Source organism: Hippopotamus amphibius, chromosome 10, assembly GCF_030028045.1.
Source record: "Hippopotamus amphibius kiboko isolate mHipAmp2 chromosome 10, mHipAmp2.hap2, whole genome shotgun sequence".
NCBI lineage: Eukaryota > Metazoa > Chordata > Mammalia > Artiodactyla > Hippopotamidae > Hippopotamus > Hippopotamus amphibius.
The window spans coordinates 90156912-90175981 of NC_080195.1; the positions used below are offsets into that span (position 1 = coordinate 90156912).

A 19070-nucleotide genomic window follows, 5' to 3' on the forward strand; every position below is an offset into this window, starting at 1 on the left:
ATTTCCTTGAGTTAAATTTGTTTTCCTATATAATTTCTCTCTTCCTTTCTGATCCATGGCCACCTAACAGTGTTCTTGGGGTTTCTTTTATGCATGAATCTAAGACTGATTAATCTTTTTAAATTCAGATAATTCAACAAAAACAAAGCATTTTACCTGCGTTATCCTAATAGTACACCTCTGATTTGTTAGCAGAAATTTGAATTGTAATTGTATTTGAAGCATATAAAGGATATTGATGAGCAAAAATAGGAACTGAGTCACTGCTTCTGGGAATAGTTTATTATTCCCTCTGGTAATACTGTTAGTCAATATTACTGTATTTTTCTTTAATTTTATTATCATTTCATACTAAATTGCTTTCTTCATGTAGTTGTTTCTAAAATGATTCATTCGTTTATTACCTTATGTTTCTTATTTACTTGCTTTCCCCATAATTAATTTTAATATCCTAGTCATTTCAAGACATGAGACCATCAAGCTGGATGCATCATTCCATGACTGAATCTTTATTCCCTCTAATACCAGATCTGTTGTTTTGATTACAATATTATTTGTTCTTATATATTTGAAAGATGAAAACACTATGTTTGGTTTGTCACTTTCTTTAGGTTAATCAAAACCAATTCATTTTTTTCACCCCCACACACCCCTTTTAGTGTTTCTTAGAGAAAAAAAAAGCTTTATTGAGATATACTTTACTTCAACAAGCCATGTGTTCCCTTTCTTGACATTTAAAATCTAAAATCTTCCCTAAATTTTCTATACTCTACCACCATTCAACTGGATCTTTAAGAAACTGCTTATTTTCAGTATTTCTTTCAGTTATATAGTACAAACAAAGGCCTTGTGAATAGTATTATATCAACAAACACTTTTGAACTGGTTGGAATTAGAGTGACCAACCATCCTGGTATGCCTGGGACTGAAGGGTTTCCTGGGATACAGGACTTTAGGTGCTAAACTGTTGAAGTTCTGGCAAACTGGTCCCAAGATGAGTTGTTCATTCTATTACAATCCCATTGAGAGAGGCTGAAAACTGCTCTTATCAAAAAAAAAAGAAAGAAAGAAAAGAAAAGCAAATTTTATATTTAAAAATTTATTCTTATTCCCGGGTAGTCTACATTTCTTTTCTTAAAAAGCACTAAATGTGTGTCCTCTAAAGTTTTCATCTGTTTCTTATGGAAGAGTTATCTGTCATATACAGTACCATTGTCATTTTTTGTCAAGTTGAGTATCTTTATGTTGAACTGGAAACTTCATTTGTATTAAATTAATATCTGCATATATTTTGAAGAGCCAACTAGTTATACATACTACAAACAATAGTAGTCACATCATACCTCCCCTACCCCCATGCTGTGGTAACAGTTTTCAGTTATTTCATCAAATCCTTTTGGCATAAATTCTGTATCTTTAAGTGGAATGCTTGTGATTTTGTGATTCCTAGTTTACACATTTCCTGTTGAATTCCCTGCTGTAGGATGTGAATGATGAGCCCTCTTTATTCTCCTGCCCCGGTATACACGCACCCACACAAATGGTTTTCATCCCTCCATCAGCACACACACATGAAATATGTGTATAAGAATCTTGTCATTTGATTAATTCAGAATTCTCAGCTTATATTATTTCTTATGTGCTACTCAGGGTTGAACTAAGTCAAACGTTATTACTTTTACTTTTTTTCCCTCAGCTTTCATTTTCCTTGAAATTAATTGTTTTTTTGTTTGTTTGTTTGCTTAGTTTTTTGCTCTGTTCTTTATCAGTTTTATTTTCTTGTGGAAGTCTCTTCTGGAGCTTTATGACCTGCTCCAGTTTGCATTGGTTTTCCTTTATTCTTGGTGTATAACTAATATCTTGAGATCTCCTTTGGGGATGCCCTTTGCATCTTGTCCTTTGTGTATTTTCTATATCTCATACATTTGATTTTGATGCAGCAGAAAATCTTGGAAGTTTATATTTGTGTATATTTTCAGCTATCTGTAATTAAGGAATATGTAGGTGAACATTATCAGCTGTTTTTAATTAATGTATATGTTTGGTATGTGTAAATGATTAGCATTTGGAAAGTTCTAGCTGATGATATATAATTTGAGAAAATTTGTCATAAATAACAAAAAGAATGTGTACAAAATGCAATCATTCAGTAATATAGAGATGTCTTAAATAAAACCAATACCGACAGTCTCTGCTGCTGTCCTGTTGTAACCACTTCTAACATTTGTATAACCTTTCTGTTTTTTTCCTTTTGTTTTTAAAGGTATGCATATATAGAAATTTTTTTTTAACTTTTACCATTCATATTATTTTGTAACATATCACTCAGAAATATGTTGTGGATATTCTTAAAATTAAGACAATATGTCTACCACATTATCTATACCATTTGCATTAAGTACTCTATGGTATAGATGCACTCTCATTTATTATATATTACCCTCTCTATGGACATATGTCCTATATTTTTTCCCAGTCTGCCATTTCCGTTTGGATTTAGTTTATGGTACCTTTTTCCATAAAGAAGTTTTAAAAGTATGCTATTTATACTTTCTTCTCCTTTCTGGATTCTGAAGTTCCATTGCCATACAAAAAGTCTTCTTCAACCCAAGGTATTATAAATTTTCTGCAATATTTTCTTAAAACACTTTTCTTAGTAAATTTTTATTTTAAAATACCCTATTTATATTTAACTTAGTAGCATTTTATTTGGGCTTTCTGCATTCTATATTAATAAAAAGTTGCTATATGTTTTTTGGGAGGCTGTCTTCCTCAGGTTTGATGTCATGCTTATTAAATTCATTCACTAAATTCATTTAATAAATGAATTTAAGAGCTCTCCTGTTTTGCTTAAACTCTAGTGTAGTTTACATAGGAATTAACTGTTCCATAAGCGTAAATTAGAACTCACTCATAAAACCATATGTGCTTGGCCCGTTTTTTGGTAGTAGGTCTTTTGACAGACTTTTTGGTTCCTCTTACAGCAATTGACCTGTTTAATTTTTCTATATATTCTTGGCAATTGATTCTAATCGTTATCGACGTTCAGTACTGAATCACAAAATATATACGTAGCACAAAATTTAACATGTGATTGCTTTTTTCTTCCTATGCTCCCTAAATCAGATGTAGTATAGTTTTAATTTTCTTTCTTTTCAATGCTTAGTTTATTATAAATTGAGGGAAAGGGTTTTTTTTTCGTTTGTTTTTATTTCTTCTATCCTGTCACATTGCCAGAAAAAAAAATATTTGTTGGGTTTATTTAATATTAGCTTTTTGGCTGTGAAGTTTTTCAACTCTGTGCATGTTTAAGTACTTCCGAATATGGATTTCCTTATGCGTTATGATCAGAACAGTTTTTAAAGTGCTATGTGTTTTTGCTAGTAGTAAAACCATGTGATGAAAATGTTAGCTTTGTTACTGATAAAAATGGGAAATGAAACATGTCTAGCTGGGTATGTGGATTTGCTAAGGTTTAACTTCTGAGTTAGGAAGGATTACCAACCCAGTCAGTCACAGTTACTGTTTCAACCACAGGCCCTCCCACATGGGAGTCTGCCCCTGTAAACTGAATATTAAAGAGTGAATAGGCAGGCGGATCTGGAAAAATAAATGAGAAAAGACACTTACTTAAGTCCTTCTCCGAAGTTGACTCTATTTGTTAGGATTTGTTTTCACTGTTAACAGCAAGTCCCCAAATCATAGTGACTTAAAGACAGAAACTTCTGTCATGTAAAAACAAAATCCAAGGAAAGGCAGTACAAGGCTTCTGTGATGAAGGAAAAATAAAAGCCGGAAGGACAAAAAAGAATACTGCGCTCCAAGTACTCTTTACTTGTATGTGTATGTACAGAGCTGGGAGTGGGAGGGTCATATCATAATTATAATCATGGGATTAGTATAACATTTTTCATTTACTTTCAGAAACACTGAAATTTCTTTTTTATACTTTTTTTTTTTTGTCTATACCTATTAAAGTGCCTTCAGGATTTTAGTGAAGCAATAACACTTCTATATCATGAAACTTTTTTTCCTACTTGTTATTTCATTACTTCATAACAGTTGTTCCCAGTTGACATAACGTTATTAGTTTGTTATTTACTTTGGAAATGCCTATTATTGTTACCCCTTTGTTTATTCAGCAGTTATAAAAATATCTATTAAAACGTAAAACATGCTGAAAAGTACACAGTTCGTGAGTTTACAGCTTAGTGAATTATCACAGAGTACACATATTCATGTAACTACCAGCCAGGCCAAGAAACAGAACATTATAGTACTCCAGAAATTACCTTTATTTCTCCTTTCTCTGAACTACACTCTCTCCCATCCAAGAGTAGATGTTATCTGAACTTCTAACAACGTAAATAAGTTTTCTTGTTGAACTTTATATACCTGAAGTCTTTTACTATAGGTCCTTTTGTGTCTGGCTGCTTTAACTCAAGAACATGTTTGGAGCTTCATGTATATTATTGAATATAGTGGAAATTTGTTCATTTTCTTATGGTATTCCATTGTATGACTACACTGTTTTTTTTCCATTCTGGTGATGGGCATATTCAAAAGGTATTTATTACTTGCTTATTATATCAAGGTACTGTCTTAAATCCAGTGACTATAGCTGGGGAAATGATGGACTGAGCTCCTGCCTTAATGAAGCTTATTTTCTAGGGGGAGGCAAACACTAATTAGAGTTATAATTAGCATGATAAAGGAGCACTTTAATGTGGAAGGAGAACATATAGTGGAAAAACAGCTGTTATCTAGAGGGCTTCTTAGAGAAAGTGATGTTTAAACTAATAAAATATATATATATATATCAAAACATAGAATGTAAACATTTCTCTCACTTTTTAATTTTCACTCCACAATTGGCTCCCATTGATTATTTCTTGTATATGGTCCTAGATAGATAAGTGACACTAATATTCAATACTCATCCATATGTTATAATACAAATGAAGATAGAAGTATGCGCTATCTTTTTCTGTATTTTTTTTTTCACATCATGTGGTGGATGATTATTCATGTCATGATTTGTAGATTTATTTTTCATAGGTACATTTTATTTCCCATTGAGCTTACCAAATTTTATGTAAACTTTTTTTTAGAGCAGGACATTTCAATTTTTTCCTTGTTCTGACAAACACAGATGGATCTAGTGATGGATCTGACTGCTGTAAAGGCTGATGGGATTAGTATCTCAGAACCCTTACAACTCATTCAAGGCCTAGGTTAGGAAGCTCTTTCCCAGACAAGCTGTTACTAGCAAAGGCTCTATGGTCAGATGCTTGGATTTAAATCCTAGCTTTATAACTTAATAATTGTGTGATCTTAGGCAATTTACTGAAATTATCGCAGCCAACTTTTTTATTTCTGAGAAGTTATCTTGAGAATTAAATGAGATAATCTATGGACAGTGTCTGCCACATAAAGAACACACACAGATTGTAACTTTTCTTAAATTCATCACTACCATTTTTGTTGCTGGGTATTTGGATCATTTCCAGTATTTTTGTGAACATTCTTATAGATATATTATTGAAGACTCATGTGAACATAGCGTAGTAGAATTGCGAAGTAAAAAGTGTTTATAAAAATTATAAACACTTTATAAATTTTATTTTAAAAATAAAAATTATTTTAATTAATAAAATAAATTAAAATTTCATACTGTTAAATTGGCTTCAAATATTTATACTAGTTTGTACTTTCATTGATGGTTAGCTGACAAAATTATATAAAAAGGGTAATGCCATTATTTTATGTATCTTTGCTCTTTAGTGAGGCTGAGCATCTTTCTGTGAATTTTTTGGCTGTTGATATTTCTTATGTTAACTACCTATCCATTTTTTGCACATTTTTTATGTTGAGGGTTTTTTTTTTTTTTTTAAGTTAGATGAGCATTTGGGCTGCTAAGAAATTTGACTCACCTGTAATTTACAAATTGTATTTTGTGGTTTGTCATTTATCTTTAAATTTGCTTTTGGTGTCTTAACCGTACATAATTTTTTTAATCTTATAAAATATGGCAATATTTCCTTAATGAATTTGAGACTATATGATCACTTCCAAAATTATGCAAATCTTTAATTCTGTTACTTTCATGACTTTTTTTGTTTGATTCCCAGGTAGGAGAATGTGATTTTCTCCAAACAGAAAAATATCCAAATAGTCCAAACATATCATGACTAATAACATTTCTACTAATGCATTCTTTGCACACTGACTTAAAATACTGTCCTTATCACATATTAAATCCCATTTATAAGTGGGTCTCTTTGGGTCTTTGTATTCCATTGATCTTTTGCTTCTTTTGAACATTACACCTATTTACATTATGGACTATTTTTAACATATTTTGACAATTTGTAGGAGAAACACCTTTTAATTTTTTTTTTTATAAGTGGAAAGTTTGGCAAGTTTCATTTTTTCTTTTTTGATAATTTTTAACCGGCTGCCATGTGTCTCCTCAGACCCTTCAGAATTTGATTGTACTTGTATTATATTGTTACAGTGAGGTGGATAATTATATTTTTCAGTATTTTGAGTCTTCACTTTTTTGGTCCTCTCTTATGTCCTTAAGTAAGGTTTTATAATTTTACTTCATAATACTCTTATACCTACTTTTTTAATCTAATCTTAGACGTATAAAAATTGTTTCTGTGAATCAAGTTACTTATCCTTACTTTTAATACCAAATTATTGGTAGGGTAGGTTGTGGGAAAACTAATTACTTTTATTTATTTATATAGTATCCAATTACTTTATATTTTCTAATAGTTTTTCAGTTGATTCTCTTGATTATTTCAGTAAAATCTCTCCCAATAATTGTCTCATTATTGGGATAATTTCCATTATACTTATTATTTCATTTCTGGTTTTATTATGTTGACTGACCTTTTCAGAATATAGTTAAATAATAAAATAATGGTGGAAAACTCCTCTGTTTAGTTCCTGAGTTTAATGTGAATGTTTCTAGTGTTTTATCATTAAATAAGATTTGTAGTATTGGTTTTTTATAGATATTCTCTTATAAATTTAAGAATACTTTCTTAAATTTACAGTTAAGAGTTTTAAACTGGTTGGTGTTGGAATTTAAATATTTTTTAATGCATCTGTTTGCAATGCTGAACAGATTTCTCTCTAATCCTTGCAAATTTAGGATCTTAGCACTCATCTTTTTTTTTTTTTAAATCATTGTAAACAATCTGTTCCTATATATCATTTATGTACACAAAGTAGTTTATCAAAAATAGATGTGGGCCTTGGCATCTATATTCATAGACAAAATTGATCTATACTTTCTTTTTTTTAAACATTGGTCAATTTTTAATATTCAGATTATACGAGTTTATATAATAACTGAGGAGGCTTTTTCCCCCTTTTCCAGGTTCGGAGCAATTTAGGTATAGGAATCATCTGGTCTTTGAAGATTTGACATAACAGTACAGCTCTAAAACAAAATGGGCCTAATTCCTTTATTGGGTACAGACCTTAGGCAACCTTTTCAGTTATCTCTATTTTTCTGGGTCTCTTCAGTTTTTCTGCCTCTTAAAGTAATTTTGGTAACTTATATTTTCCTAGATGATCATCTGTTTAATAAAGATGTTATAGTTTATTGGCATCAAGTTATATGTATTACTTTTTATAAATTTTAAAACTTTTTCCTGTATTTTTGGTATTATCACCTTCCTTATTTCTGGTGGTGTTTTCTCCCATTTTTTGGTCCTCCATTCAACTTTTTTGGAAAGAAAAAGCCTTTGGTGGTCTTTATCTAATTGCCACATTATTTTATTTCTTCTGCTTTATTTTGGTTTATTTTCTTTTTCTAGCTCCTTGAAATAAATGTTATTGTATATTGCTTAAGTTGGAATTTTCCTTTAACTACCAGTCTGGCTCTATCCTTTAGGTTTTGAGATCTCATCTTCCCAATATTAATATAATTTTGATTCCTTTGGTCCAAGAAAAATTTAGAACAGTATTTTTAAATTCCTAAGTGTTTAGTTTGGCAGTTATCTTTATTGTAATTCCTACTTATATTACATTGTGGTCGAAGAATATAACCTATATGATTTTGATCCTGTGGAATTTGAAGTAAATTTTCTTCATCTCTTAGTACACTATGTTTTTAAACTAGTTTTAAAAATAAAATGACATATCTAACTTTCTGAATTTTACTCTAGCTGATTTTCCATTAGATCTTTCTGCCTCCAGAGTATACTGTATGTTTATATATTTGATATTTTCTAATGTATACATGTACTTACATAAAAATAGTCTGTAAGAAGTTTTAAATTTAGAGTATGTTTTATCATATGATTTAGAAAAGTAGAAAAAAGTCTAAGTAGAAATCATTTGGAAGAAGATTTCAAAAGGGAGAGACTTTAGTCTCTTTGAATGGGTCACATGTGGCTAGATGGGGAATGATCAGGGATACCGTGTTATGTAGAGAACTTAAGGAACAAAGACACGTGCATTTGTGGGAAGTGGAGCCCGATTTAGGTGAAGAGTAACAGGAAATAAGACCCAGTAAGTAACACTGAGCCTGATTAGTAGGACCATGTTAAACATTAGTGGTAGATTGTATAGAGCTCTCCTAAATATACCATTGTGGAACACCTCATTGAAAATTTGAAGGAACATATATGGTTGCAGTATATTTTAAAAGTCAGAAAACTTCTTGAGAAGGAAGTTCATAAACAAAAAAAAAAAATAGTTGATAATTTATGCTGATAATATGTGGTATTTTGTGTTGAAAAATTGCTCCTAGAAATTTAGAAGTGCCTTTTTACCTCCACTGGTTTAATAAAATACCTATAAACTGTGACTTTGGCATTTACTCATTAAAATTAGGAGAATCTTAAATAGAGCAAAATCGAGAGATAAATATAATCTTAAAGATGATATATATTCTAGCTCTAATAGAAATCTATTTTTTTATAAAAAAATCACAGCCTGCGTTTTGAAGGCAGGTGGGCGAATGGATAATCATTTAGTGTTATAATTCCTTATGTCTAAACCTATAATATTATTTAAGAGATGAATTTATTTTATTTTGGCCATACTAATTTCAGCCAGAAGCATGACATCTAAAATATTTAAATATTCAAAAACCTACTAATAGCCTATGGCAATCATTGTCTAAGGGCCATAATAAGAAGGGTTATTGATTGTTTTTGTTTTACACTTATTCTCAAATACAGTGTAGTTTAGTTATTAAATGACTGTGTGCTTTTTTTTTTCAAGTTGGAAAAATTTTAAATTTCATATTGGAAAGATTAAAGAGTTTATAAGCAAAGCGTTCAGTAAAGTGAGCCATAATAGTCTTACGTGACAAAATTTTCATGGCTATTTTTAACTACAGTAGTAAGACTTTAGAATGACGTGTATGCAAAATAAAATTGGAATAATTTATTTTAGCTTTAATTATCTTATTCTGTTTATAATGCTAAGCTATATTGAAAGGACTTATTAGCTCCCCCTTTAATGAAATATAAGAATATATAACTAGAATATTTCATTTATTGTTTTTCAGTTACATTTTCTCACTTCTATAGAATACAGTCACATAGGTAGTAGTAACTGGATGGCCAAGGATTGCTTAGGAAAGGCATGCATTTTAAAAAAAAAAAGCCTTTCCAATAGAACAGACTTTTTGTAAAATGTATTTTGCACGTAGCCCCAAATGTTTTATGGTTAGAGTTAGAATGTGTCTAATATAAATGAATATTTTTAAAGTGTTATCTTTAATTATTGGCCTTCTTACCTATAGCAGTATTTGATATATAACTCTACACGTATTTCTTTTTTTAAAAAAACTTTTATTGAGATATAATTGACATACAGTAAACTTCTATATTTAATGTGTACAGGTTGATATATCTTTTTCTTATTAGTAAAGTATCTATATGGCAATCCCAATCTTCCAATTCATCCCACCCCAACTGCCCCCGCTTTCCCCACTTGGTGTCCATATGTTTGTTCTCTGCATCTGTGTCTCTGTTTCTGCCTTGTGAACAGGTTGATCTGTACCATTTTTCTAGATTCCACATATATGCATTAATATACGATATTTGTTTTTCTCCTTCTGACTTACTTCACTCTGTATGACAGTTTCTAGGTCCATCCATGTCTCTAAAAATGTCCCAATTTCATTCCTTTTTATGGCTGAGTAATATTCCATTGTATATATGTACCACATCTTCTTTATCCATTCATCTGTTGATGGACATTTAGGTTACTTCTTTGACCTGGTTACTGTAAATAGTGCTGCAGTGAACATTGGGGTGCATGTGTCTTTTTGAATTATGGTTTTCTCTGGGTATATGCCCAGTAGTAGGATCGCTTGGTTACACATATTTCTATATGAGCAAATATTTTTCACATCATTTGCTCATGTGTGGGAACATGCATTAGTATTTATTATTTCCCATTATAATAGTAGTTGTGAATTCTGAGGTGTTTATAAAGAAAAAATAAGTGCAAGTGTCAAGGTAGTGATAGTGATAGTATTCATTATTAATCACACTGATAAAATTCAAATATTTTTTGAAACAATGAAAAATTTATGGTAAATAAAAAGCTTGCTTTTTCATCACTTATTTGTTAGCTCTACAGTTAAAGTTAATTGTGGTGATATTAATATGCATTTAAGAGCCAGCCATTTTCTTTCAGGTATGAGTATTGTAGGGAACTGCAGTTCAACCCTAGAATTTGAGATATTAAATGTGTACATCAAATTGAGTGTAGGTTAGGAGATATACCTAGTATCTCAGTCTTATGATGCCTCTGAATAGACTTTGACCAGGCTCTGATAAGTTTTACAGAATGACTCACGTGGTAAGCTTAGATATATTTAAACTAGGGAACATTGGACAATATTCTTAGATGTACTGCTATCCTGTTTGTAATATTTTAAAAGGAAAAAAGCATATTTGAATGTAAGGATAATTAAGTTATAATATTGAATGATGTAATTTTTATAATTAACCAAGATTGGCATTTTGTCATATTTTCTAGGCAATTAAGTTGGAATATTCAAGGTTGGTTAAATTGGCCCAAGAAGATACCCCACCAGAAACAGACTATCGCTTACATCATGTAGTAGTCTACTTTATCCAGAATAAGGCTCCAAAGAAAATCATTGAGAAAACATTGCTAGAACAATTTGGAGATAGAAATTTGAGTTTTGATGAAAGGTAATTTGAAAATTTGAAAATGTTAAATGTCTTATTCATATGCTCAAATTGTCCTTGTCTTTTTTTATAGTTCCCAGTGCAATTTTTGAATGTCTGTTTTACATATACACAGACATATTTCAATAAATGCAGCACAAAATTTGACTTCACTTAATTTGAACAAATGCTTTGTAATTTATTTGGGATTTATAATCATGGCCTTTAAAAGTTTGAACTAAAAGTAGTTTAGATCATTTTAGTACATTTTAATTGTGAACTATGGTACTGAGCTATGCAATATAAAGATACACAGAAGAGTATAATATAATTATTATTGCCCTTTTGGGACTTAATATTTGAATTTCTCAGCCTCTGCACAGTGGATATTTTGGGCCAAGTAATTTTTTGTTTTTGAGGGGGCTGTCCTTAGTTTGTATGTTCCTGGCCTCTACACCTAAATGCCAGTAGTAACCCCCCGCTGGTGACATCCCACAATGTCTCCAGATACTGCTAAATATCCCCTGAGGGAGCAAAATCACCCTTGTTTGAGAACCATTGGAGAAAAGTAATTAGTCATATATACAAATAAAGTAATTAAACATTTTCTGACATAAAGAGAATGGAATTAAAAATTAGAATTTTTGTTTACAAAAAAAAAGTTTTCTCTTAAAAACTCCTGTAAAACTATTTACTAATGTTAAAAATTAAAATTTAATCTAGATAGACTGAACACTATTAAAAAAAATTTAGACCTCAGGTAAAGATCCACAGTATTGAAAAGTTATTTTAGAATACAGAAACGTTTATATTATCTTGGCATTCATTGTAAACACATTTAATTCTGAAGTAAATGATTATCCTTTCATGAATGTCTCAAAAGTACTGAAATAGAAATATGTGTAGTAGAGAAGAGTATGACGGAAAACAAAGCATCTAGGATAAATTTCTGTCTCACTATGTATCTGCTGTGAAATTTAGGATTAAGTGAAATAATACAAGTAAATGGTTTTGAGCGTTATCTGGTAGACAGTAAATCCTCAGTGAGTATTGGCTATTAATATTTTTATTAGTAATAATGTTGGCATCACTTATTTTGTTACATATAACTGTGAAAAGCTCAGAAGTTATAACCCTCGTTATCTGGGCTGTCAGTGTACTACGTTCCAATGAATGTATGCTATCGAACTTGGGGAAGATATCTATGGAGTACTCACATTGATTTTGCAGTCTTTTGCAGTTATTTGCCCTGGCGACTAAAAATAGTTTGTTTTGAGAAATCTAATTTCTCTTGTGCTTGAAATACAGAATAAAATGTTTGTGATAACCAAATATATTTTGGGAAGATTTCTTTAGCAGTGGTTCTTACCATGAAATCTGTTGAAATGTTTCCATTCCTACCTGAAATGATAGGCACATTTTGGATTCCTTTTTACTATTTATGAATAATAATACCATTTGGGGGAAAATAAGATTTCATGTCTCTGGAGCTTGCTTAATAATACATTATAAATTTGTAATTTTTTTTACACATCCATCTTTATTAATAGAATATAATTTAAAAGCCATATGTATCAATAAATATGGTAAATTTGAATTAGAATTATTGCTTCCGTCTTCTTTATATACTTTATAACTATCCAGTATTGTCCAAAAAAATACATTTTTCACTTAAGTTATTTACATGTTATTTCCTCAAAAAAATATTGCTCAGTGATAATGGATTTCATTTTCACATGTGTTGTTGGGTAGTTTAGTTTTGTGTAACACACGTTTTTCAGTTTTTATGGATTTTGCTTTTGATTTAGAAATACATTTCTTTTATTTGAAGGTGTCACAACATAATGAAAGTTGCTCAGGCCAAAATTGAAATGATAAAACCTGAAGAAGTAAACTTGGAGGAGTATGAGGTAATGTGCTTTTTGAGAGGTTGAACTGTAGATTGAAGAATTCTTTAGTTCAGTAATTTTTATTTCAGCATTGCTACACACGTGAGAAAATTTGGCATAGAGGGGTGAAGTGACCGCCTAAAGTTCTCATGGTTTCACATCACAACTTTGTTAACAGTATCTATGTTCTTAAATGCTGTACTACACTGAAGCCATGCTGTATTTTTTCTTTGCTTCATCAAATATTTTGTGGGAAAGTTAGAAATTTGTTTTAATCATTGTATGCATGTATATTAGTCATCATTGAACAGTGTTGTGTGGAAGAGAGCATGCACATGAGCACTTGTATGGTGCTTGCAGTAATTTTTGTGCACAAAATTCTCTGTGTTAACTTTGGCCTTAAAATTAATATTTTTTTTAAGTTACCAATTCAAACACGCTGTATTTTTTAAAACTTTTAAGTTTATACATTGTCTTTTCAAAAATTTAGAAATCTGGTAAGTTTTAACTTGCTTTTATGAGTGCCTTTGATTAATGATTGGTCTCATTTACAAACTTAATTACTTTATACTCCCTTAAACAATTAGTATAATTCACCACATTAATAGATAAAAGGAAGGATACAGAAAACACTCAATTTTTATCAAAATTCTTAGCTAACCTGGAAGACAAGGTAACTACTTTAATTTGCTAAAGAGTGTCTTGAAAAACAAAACTAACAAAACTACCACAAATATCATAGAAATCTGAATATTGAAAGCTTTCCTTTTTTTTTGATTGAGAAAAAGACAGGAATGTATGCCATCACCACTTCTATTCAGCATTGTACTGGAAGTTCAAAAAGGACAGGAAGGCAACAAACCTAAAGCAAAAAGTAAGAGATTGCAAAAGAAGAAACAAAGTTAGTATTTGTAGATTTTATACCTAGAAAATACAAAATCTACACATAAATTTATTGGAAATAAAGATAATAAGAGAGCTCTGTAATGTACACATCTATGTCAAATATCAGTTTTATTCCTTTATACCAGTAACAATCAAATAGAAATTTTTAAGAATGACACCATTTTCAGTAGTATCCAAAACTATAGAGTACCTAGAAGCAAATTTAACGAAAACTGTGCATGACTTTTGGAGACATTATAAGGAAGACCTAAATAAATGGATATATGTATCATGTTTGCAAAACTTGGTATTGTAAAGATGTCAGTTTTCCCCAAAATGATTTATTGATGCTGTGCAGTTTCTATCAAACTTCTAGCAAGTTGTTTTATGGAGCTTAATAAGCTGATTCTAAAATATTATGGAAATGCAGAGATCTCACTCTGTCTCTGACATTCTTGAAGAAGAATAAGGTAGAGGCTTTTTTTTTTTTTTCATTTGAAATCAGTACAAACTATCTTAACCTTTATGCTTTATAATAATATTAGCATAAAAATAAGTAAATTTTGAACAATAAAGCAGAGTAGAAAATCTAGGAACATAGTCACAAATAAATGGGTACACAGTACATGCCAGAGATGGCAAGTAAATTGGTTGCTAACTCTACCCTTGTCCCCAAGATTAGAGTTACATGGGACTTGATTTTTAATAGTGATTTGATTCTGCAGTCCCTCCACAAGTTTGTTTCATCACATTGGATTCAGCATATTTTTATTCTGAAAAGTCTCATATTTTTTCTAACTGCAGAGCCATTAAATCTTATAGGTGTTTACATGACATATTTTTGAATTCTGTTTATGCCACATATCTTTGTCTTGCTCTAAGTTACTCGTCAGCAAACTTTGGCCTACAGACCACATGCAGCTCACCACCTGCTTTTAAAAATAAACTTTTATTGGAATACAAGCCATTTGTTTAGATATTGCATTATAAGTGCTTTCACACTGGAGCTGCAGAATTAAGTAACTAAGGCAGAAACTGCATGGCCTACAAAGCCAAAAACATTTATTGTCTAACCCTTTCTTTAAAGAAAAAGTTTACCTACTGACAACTTTAAGGCGATTCTAATGATAATAGAGTGGGAATTTGAATACTTCCCCTAGAAAAGCTGACTTTATGCTTGCAAGACAAATTTTACATTTATTTGTTAAGGTCTACTAATAGTGTAAAAACTATGCCTTTTAAAATTAAAATGATTTATATTCAAAGAGAATGTACTCATAGTTGGCCAGTAACTGGCCTATATGTTTCTTACTTTCATTTACTTAATAATGTGTATATAAAATCTTTCACACTATTATCATCACTTTCTCTTTTAGGTTAGTCCTATATTGAATTTTAGTTATGATTTTCCTTGAATCAATTTTTATTAAGTTAAGAAAAAGATCTTGATTTTTTTTTATCATTTTCTAGAGTTATAAGTTGTGAGTTCTGAATTGTTTAGTCAGTATTACCTGCCCAGTAATTGTGGGTTTTCACATCTCAGATGAAAAGACTGTTCAGCAACCACATTTAAAATTTAACAGAAATTTGGCAAAATTAAAAGGTTAAATAAATTTATTATGATGTAACACTTTTCTTTTTCTTTCAGTTCCTTAAAACTCTGCTTCAAGTAACAGTGTTCAGGCTTTGCTTCCTATTAGAGTAGTTATCTTCACTTACCTTCTACATTCAATGTGATGTAGATCTATAATAATTTTTTTTAATTTAAGTGTAGTTGCTTTAAGTTATATAGTTTCAGGTGTACAGCATAGTGGTTCAGTATGTTTACAGGTTATACTCCATTAAAAGTTATTATAAGATAATAGCTGTAATTCCTTGTGCTATACAATATGTCCTTGTTGCTTATCCGTTGTATACATAGCAGTTTATATTTTATAATCCTGTACCCCTAACGTGCTCCTCCTCCTTTTCCTCTCCCCATGTGTAACAGTATGGGGGTTCCTCAGAAAAAATCAAAATAGGACTATCATATAATCTACCAATTCACTGTTGGGTATATGTCTGGAAAAAATGAAAATACTAATTTGAAAAGATAACATGCATCCCCGATATTCTTTAATAATATCGTAATAGTGAACTTTTACACTGAAAAATTTTTGAGAGGTGACCTACCTGATTGATTACCTTGCCTTGGTATTTCTGTTATCTTCTAGTGAGGTCATTGTTTAATTTCTCAATGTCTTAATATTTTTTTCATTTATTATTATACTGATAAATAGTTTTGTATGTCAGAAATTAAAGTCTTGATTTAGGTCTAGTTTATCTTTAATTTTGAACTCTTTTGCTTCTATTAATTCAAATAGGTATCAGAAATATGTATTTATAAGCTGTTTTCATTGTAGTTTTAACATCTATATACTTTTAATATTTTCTTTCACCTACAGGAGTGGCATCAGGATTATAGGAAATTCAGGGAGACAACCATGTATCTGATAATTGGGCTAGAAAATTTTCAAAGAGAAAGGTAAGGCAAATTGGACATAAATAAAAAGGAGAGCTTAATTTTTATATTCTATTCAGATCTGTAGAAAAGATTTTATTCATGTTTATTTTCAATAAACTTTTTTATTTTAGAAGTCTTAGATTTTCAGAGAAATTGCAAAGTTAATACATAAAGTTCCCATATACCCCACATAAATATATATTTTCCATTTTAAACGAAATCTGTAAAGTTGGCATTATGGGCATTGTTTTTATCAGCTCTCAAACACTACAGTTGAAGCTTAAAATGGAATAGGATTAGACTGAAGCGTAGAAGTTTGCTGGGGACCAAGGAAGCTGGTAGCCCAGCAAGTGGAATTCTTTGTGTTCTCCAACAGCTGTCTTCCGGTCGCTATCCTTTTTCCTGTTTCCTGAGCTTAAACTTGACTTCAAATTAGAGAGAGTGTTTTTAATCTTCCTCTTTCTCTTAACGTCCAGGTACTATAAAAAATATAGTGTAGAAGACTGATCACTTGTCCTCTAAATATTGCGACTGTAAATATTTTAGATTACTTCTCATACAAATTACAGATGGTTTTAAAGTAATTTCTGCTTATTTAATTGTAATTATTGTTATTGAGAAGAAAGGATATAGATTGATTTATTGACCATTATAGATTATTCATTAATGTGCATTTTCTTATCATCCACGTATTTCTTAATTCATATCCCTTAACATTAATTTACTTGACTAGGGATTCTTTAAGTGCTATATTTAAAATACACTGTAATATTGCCACCAAGTAAAAGGGATATTGACATCTTTCTTTTTTTTCCTTTTTTATTGTGTAAAGTATAAGAAACCTCCACTGGAGGTAATAATGCTATTTTTTTTTAATGCCAGCATGGACTGTTACTTCTAGAGCATGGTGGCCACCAGCCACATGTGACAATTTAAATTAAGTAAAATTTTTAAAACTAAAAATTCAGTTTCTCATTCGTACTAGCCACATTTCTAATGTTAAGTAGTCACACGTGTCTAGTGGCTACTGTTTTGGCCAGCTCAGATACACCACTTCCATTACTGCAGGAAGTTCTGTTGCACAGTGCTGCTTTGTTTGTTGGAGAATGCATAATGCCATCATTTTTACACTTATTAAAATCTTAAAAGTGATCACACAAAAGTAAAAAGTAATGTTATTACTTGGATACAAATTATTAAAGTCCTAGTGATTGTGTACTTTTAAGAAAATTCACTTTGGTCACTGAAGTAGAAAGTTATTTTGATCAGTAGCTCTAGTTTATAAATTAAAATTTGGTCAGTTTTATTTCTTCAAAAGAAATATTCTGACTTGCTTTAAGATTTTGGAGATTAAGGTTTTTAAGAAAAAATATGGTCTTATAATTGAATAGAGTGTCTAAAAGACATTTCCATTTTATAGATAAAGAAACCGGGCTCCACAGTGATACAATAACTTTGTCAAGGCCACACAACTAGGGAGAGAAAAACTGAAACAGAGACCTCTGTATTCTTGTATAATTTAATGAAATCAGAAAAGGACAAAATGTATTCATTATCTCAATAAGAATTTAAAGGATGAAACTGTCATTTTCTTGCTCTCTGCATAGCTTCTACATTAGTTTTTCTGAGTTAATTCGTTAAAGGACTTTAAAAATAACTTGAAATTATATTTAAATTTCATAATTTGCTATTCTTAAATATATTCTTGTTGGTAAAGTGAATATTCTTAGCATAGCAAATGTGAAAGTTCACCTAGAAAATTAGTAATGGTGACAAATAATATTTATGGAATATTGTAAAAAGAAATGTTAATTTTACCACTTTAAATATAGCAGCTACCATAACTAGCAGTATATGAAACATTGCCAAAAGGTTCTGTCAAACTTGTTTTTAATGAAAACATAGCACTTGAAAGCCATAAATTGAATGTTTATTGATGGGCCATTGTTACTCCTCTGAGTAGTGAAATGAAATCATGTTTTTGGGAACCATAATTTTACAACAATAAAAATGGCAGAAAAAGAGAATCTACTAAGCTACATAGTCTTATCTTAAGAATTTGGTAACTGGACTGCTGAATTTTAGTCTGGTTTACTTGAAATGTAAGCACTTTAAAGGTTGATAAAATGTGAAACGTTTTGTGTACTTCACTAGTTGGAATAAGTTCATGGCTTCAGAGCTATTCTCAGAGAGATGACTCAGGGCTAGAAAGCCAGATATGGATGCCATTCAGGGGAGACCTTTCAACAGGAAACTTAATAGCTGTAAAAGGAAAGGTAGACGTGCCAGCAAACTAATTCAAGTTACTGGCGTAAAACAACATTTAATATTATTATCACTCTAAACAAAAAAAGCTTTAGCTGAGACTATACCCATATTATTTCAAAAATAAGGTTTCATACCCTAAGTTTTCTCAAAAACAAATTCCTGGGAAAAGTTGTTTTCAAAAAATATTTAAAAGAACTTATTTTTTATGAAATAGTTTGAGGTATATAATGTGTCATGAAAGTGTATATTAGTTTCCACATAATTCTACATTTAACATTTGGACTATAGAATTGACTTGTATCTGAGCACCTGAAATTAATAAACAGTAACACTGATTGGCCGTGTAAT

General features: G+C 30.5%; 1 protein-coding gene across 12 annotated transcripts in view; it reads left to right on the forward strand.

Annotated features, from left to right (window-relative positions):
* Positions 1 to 19070, forward strand: part of USP25 (ubiquitin specific peptidase 25) — a 143113-nt gene that overhangs the window by 110298 nt on the left and 13745 nt on the right. For 6 of the 12 annotated variants that reach the window (XM_057696283.1, XM_057696287.1, XM_057696285.1 and 3 more), the window contains 4 exons: positions 2577 to 2612; positions 11023 to 11201; positions 13009 to 13087; positions 16396 to 16475. In XM_057696283.1, the coding sequence (XP_057552266.1) occupies positions 2577 to 2612; positions 11023 to 11201; positions 13009 to 13087; positions 16396 to 16475 (374 nt within the window). The remainder of the gene's footprint in view (positions 1 to 2576; positions 2613 to 11022; positions 11202 to 13008; positions 13088 to 16395; positions 16476 to 19070) is intronic. The other 6 variants (XM_057696284.1, XM_057696289.1, XM_057696288.1 and 3 more) reach the window with 1 other exon arrangement.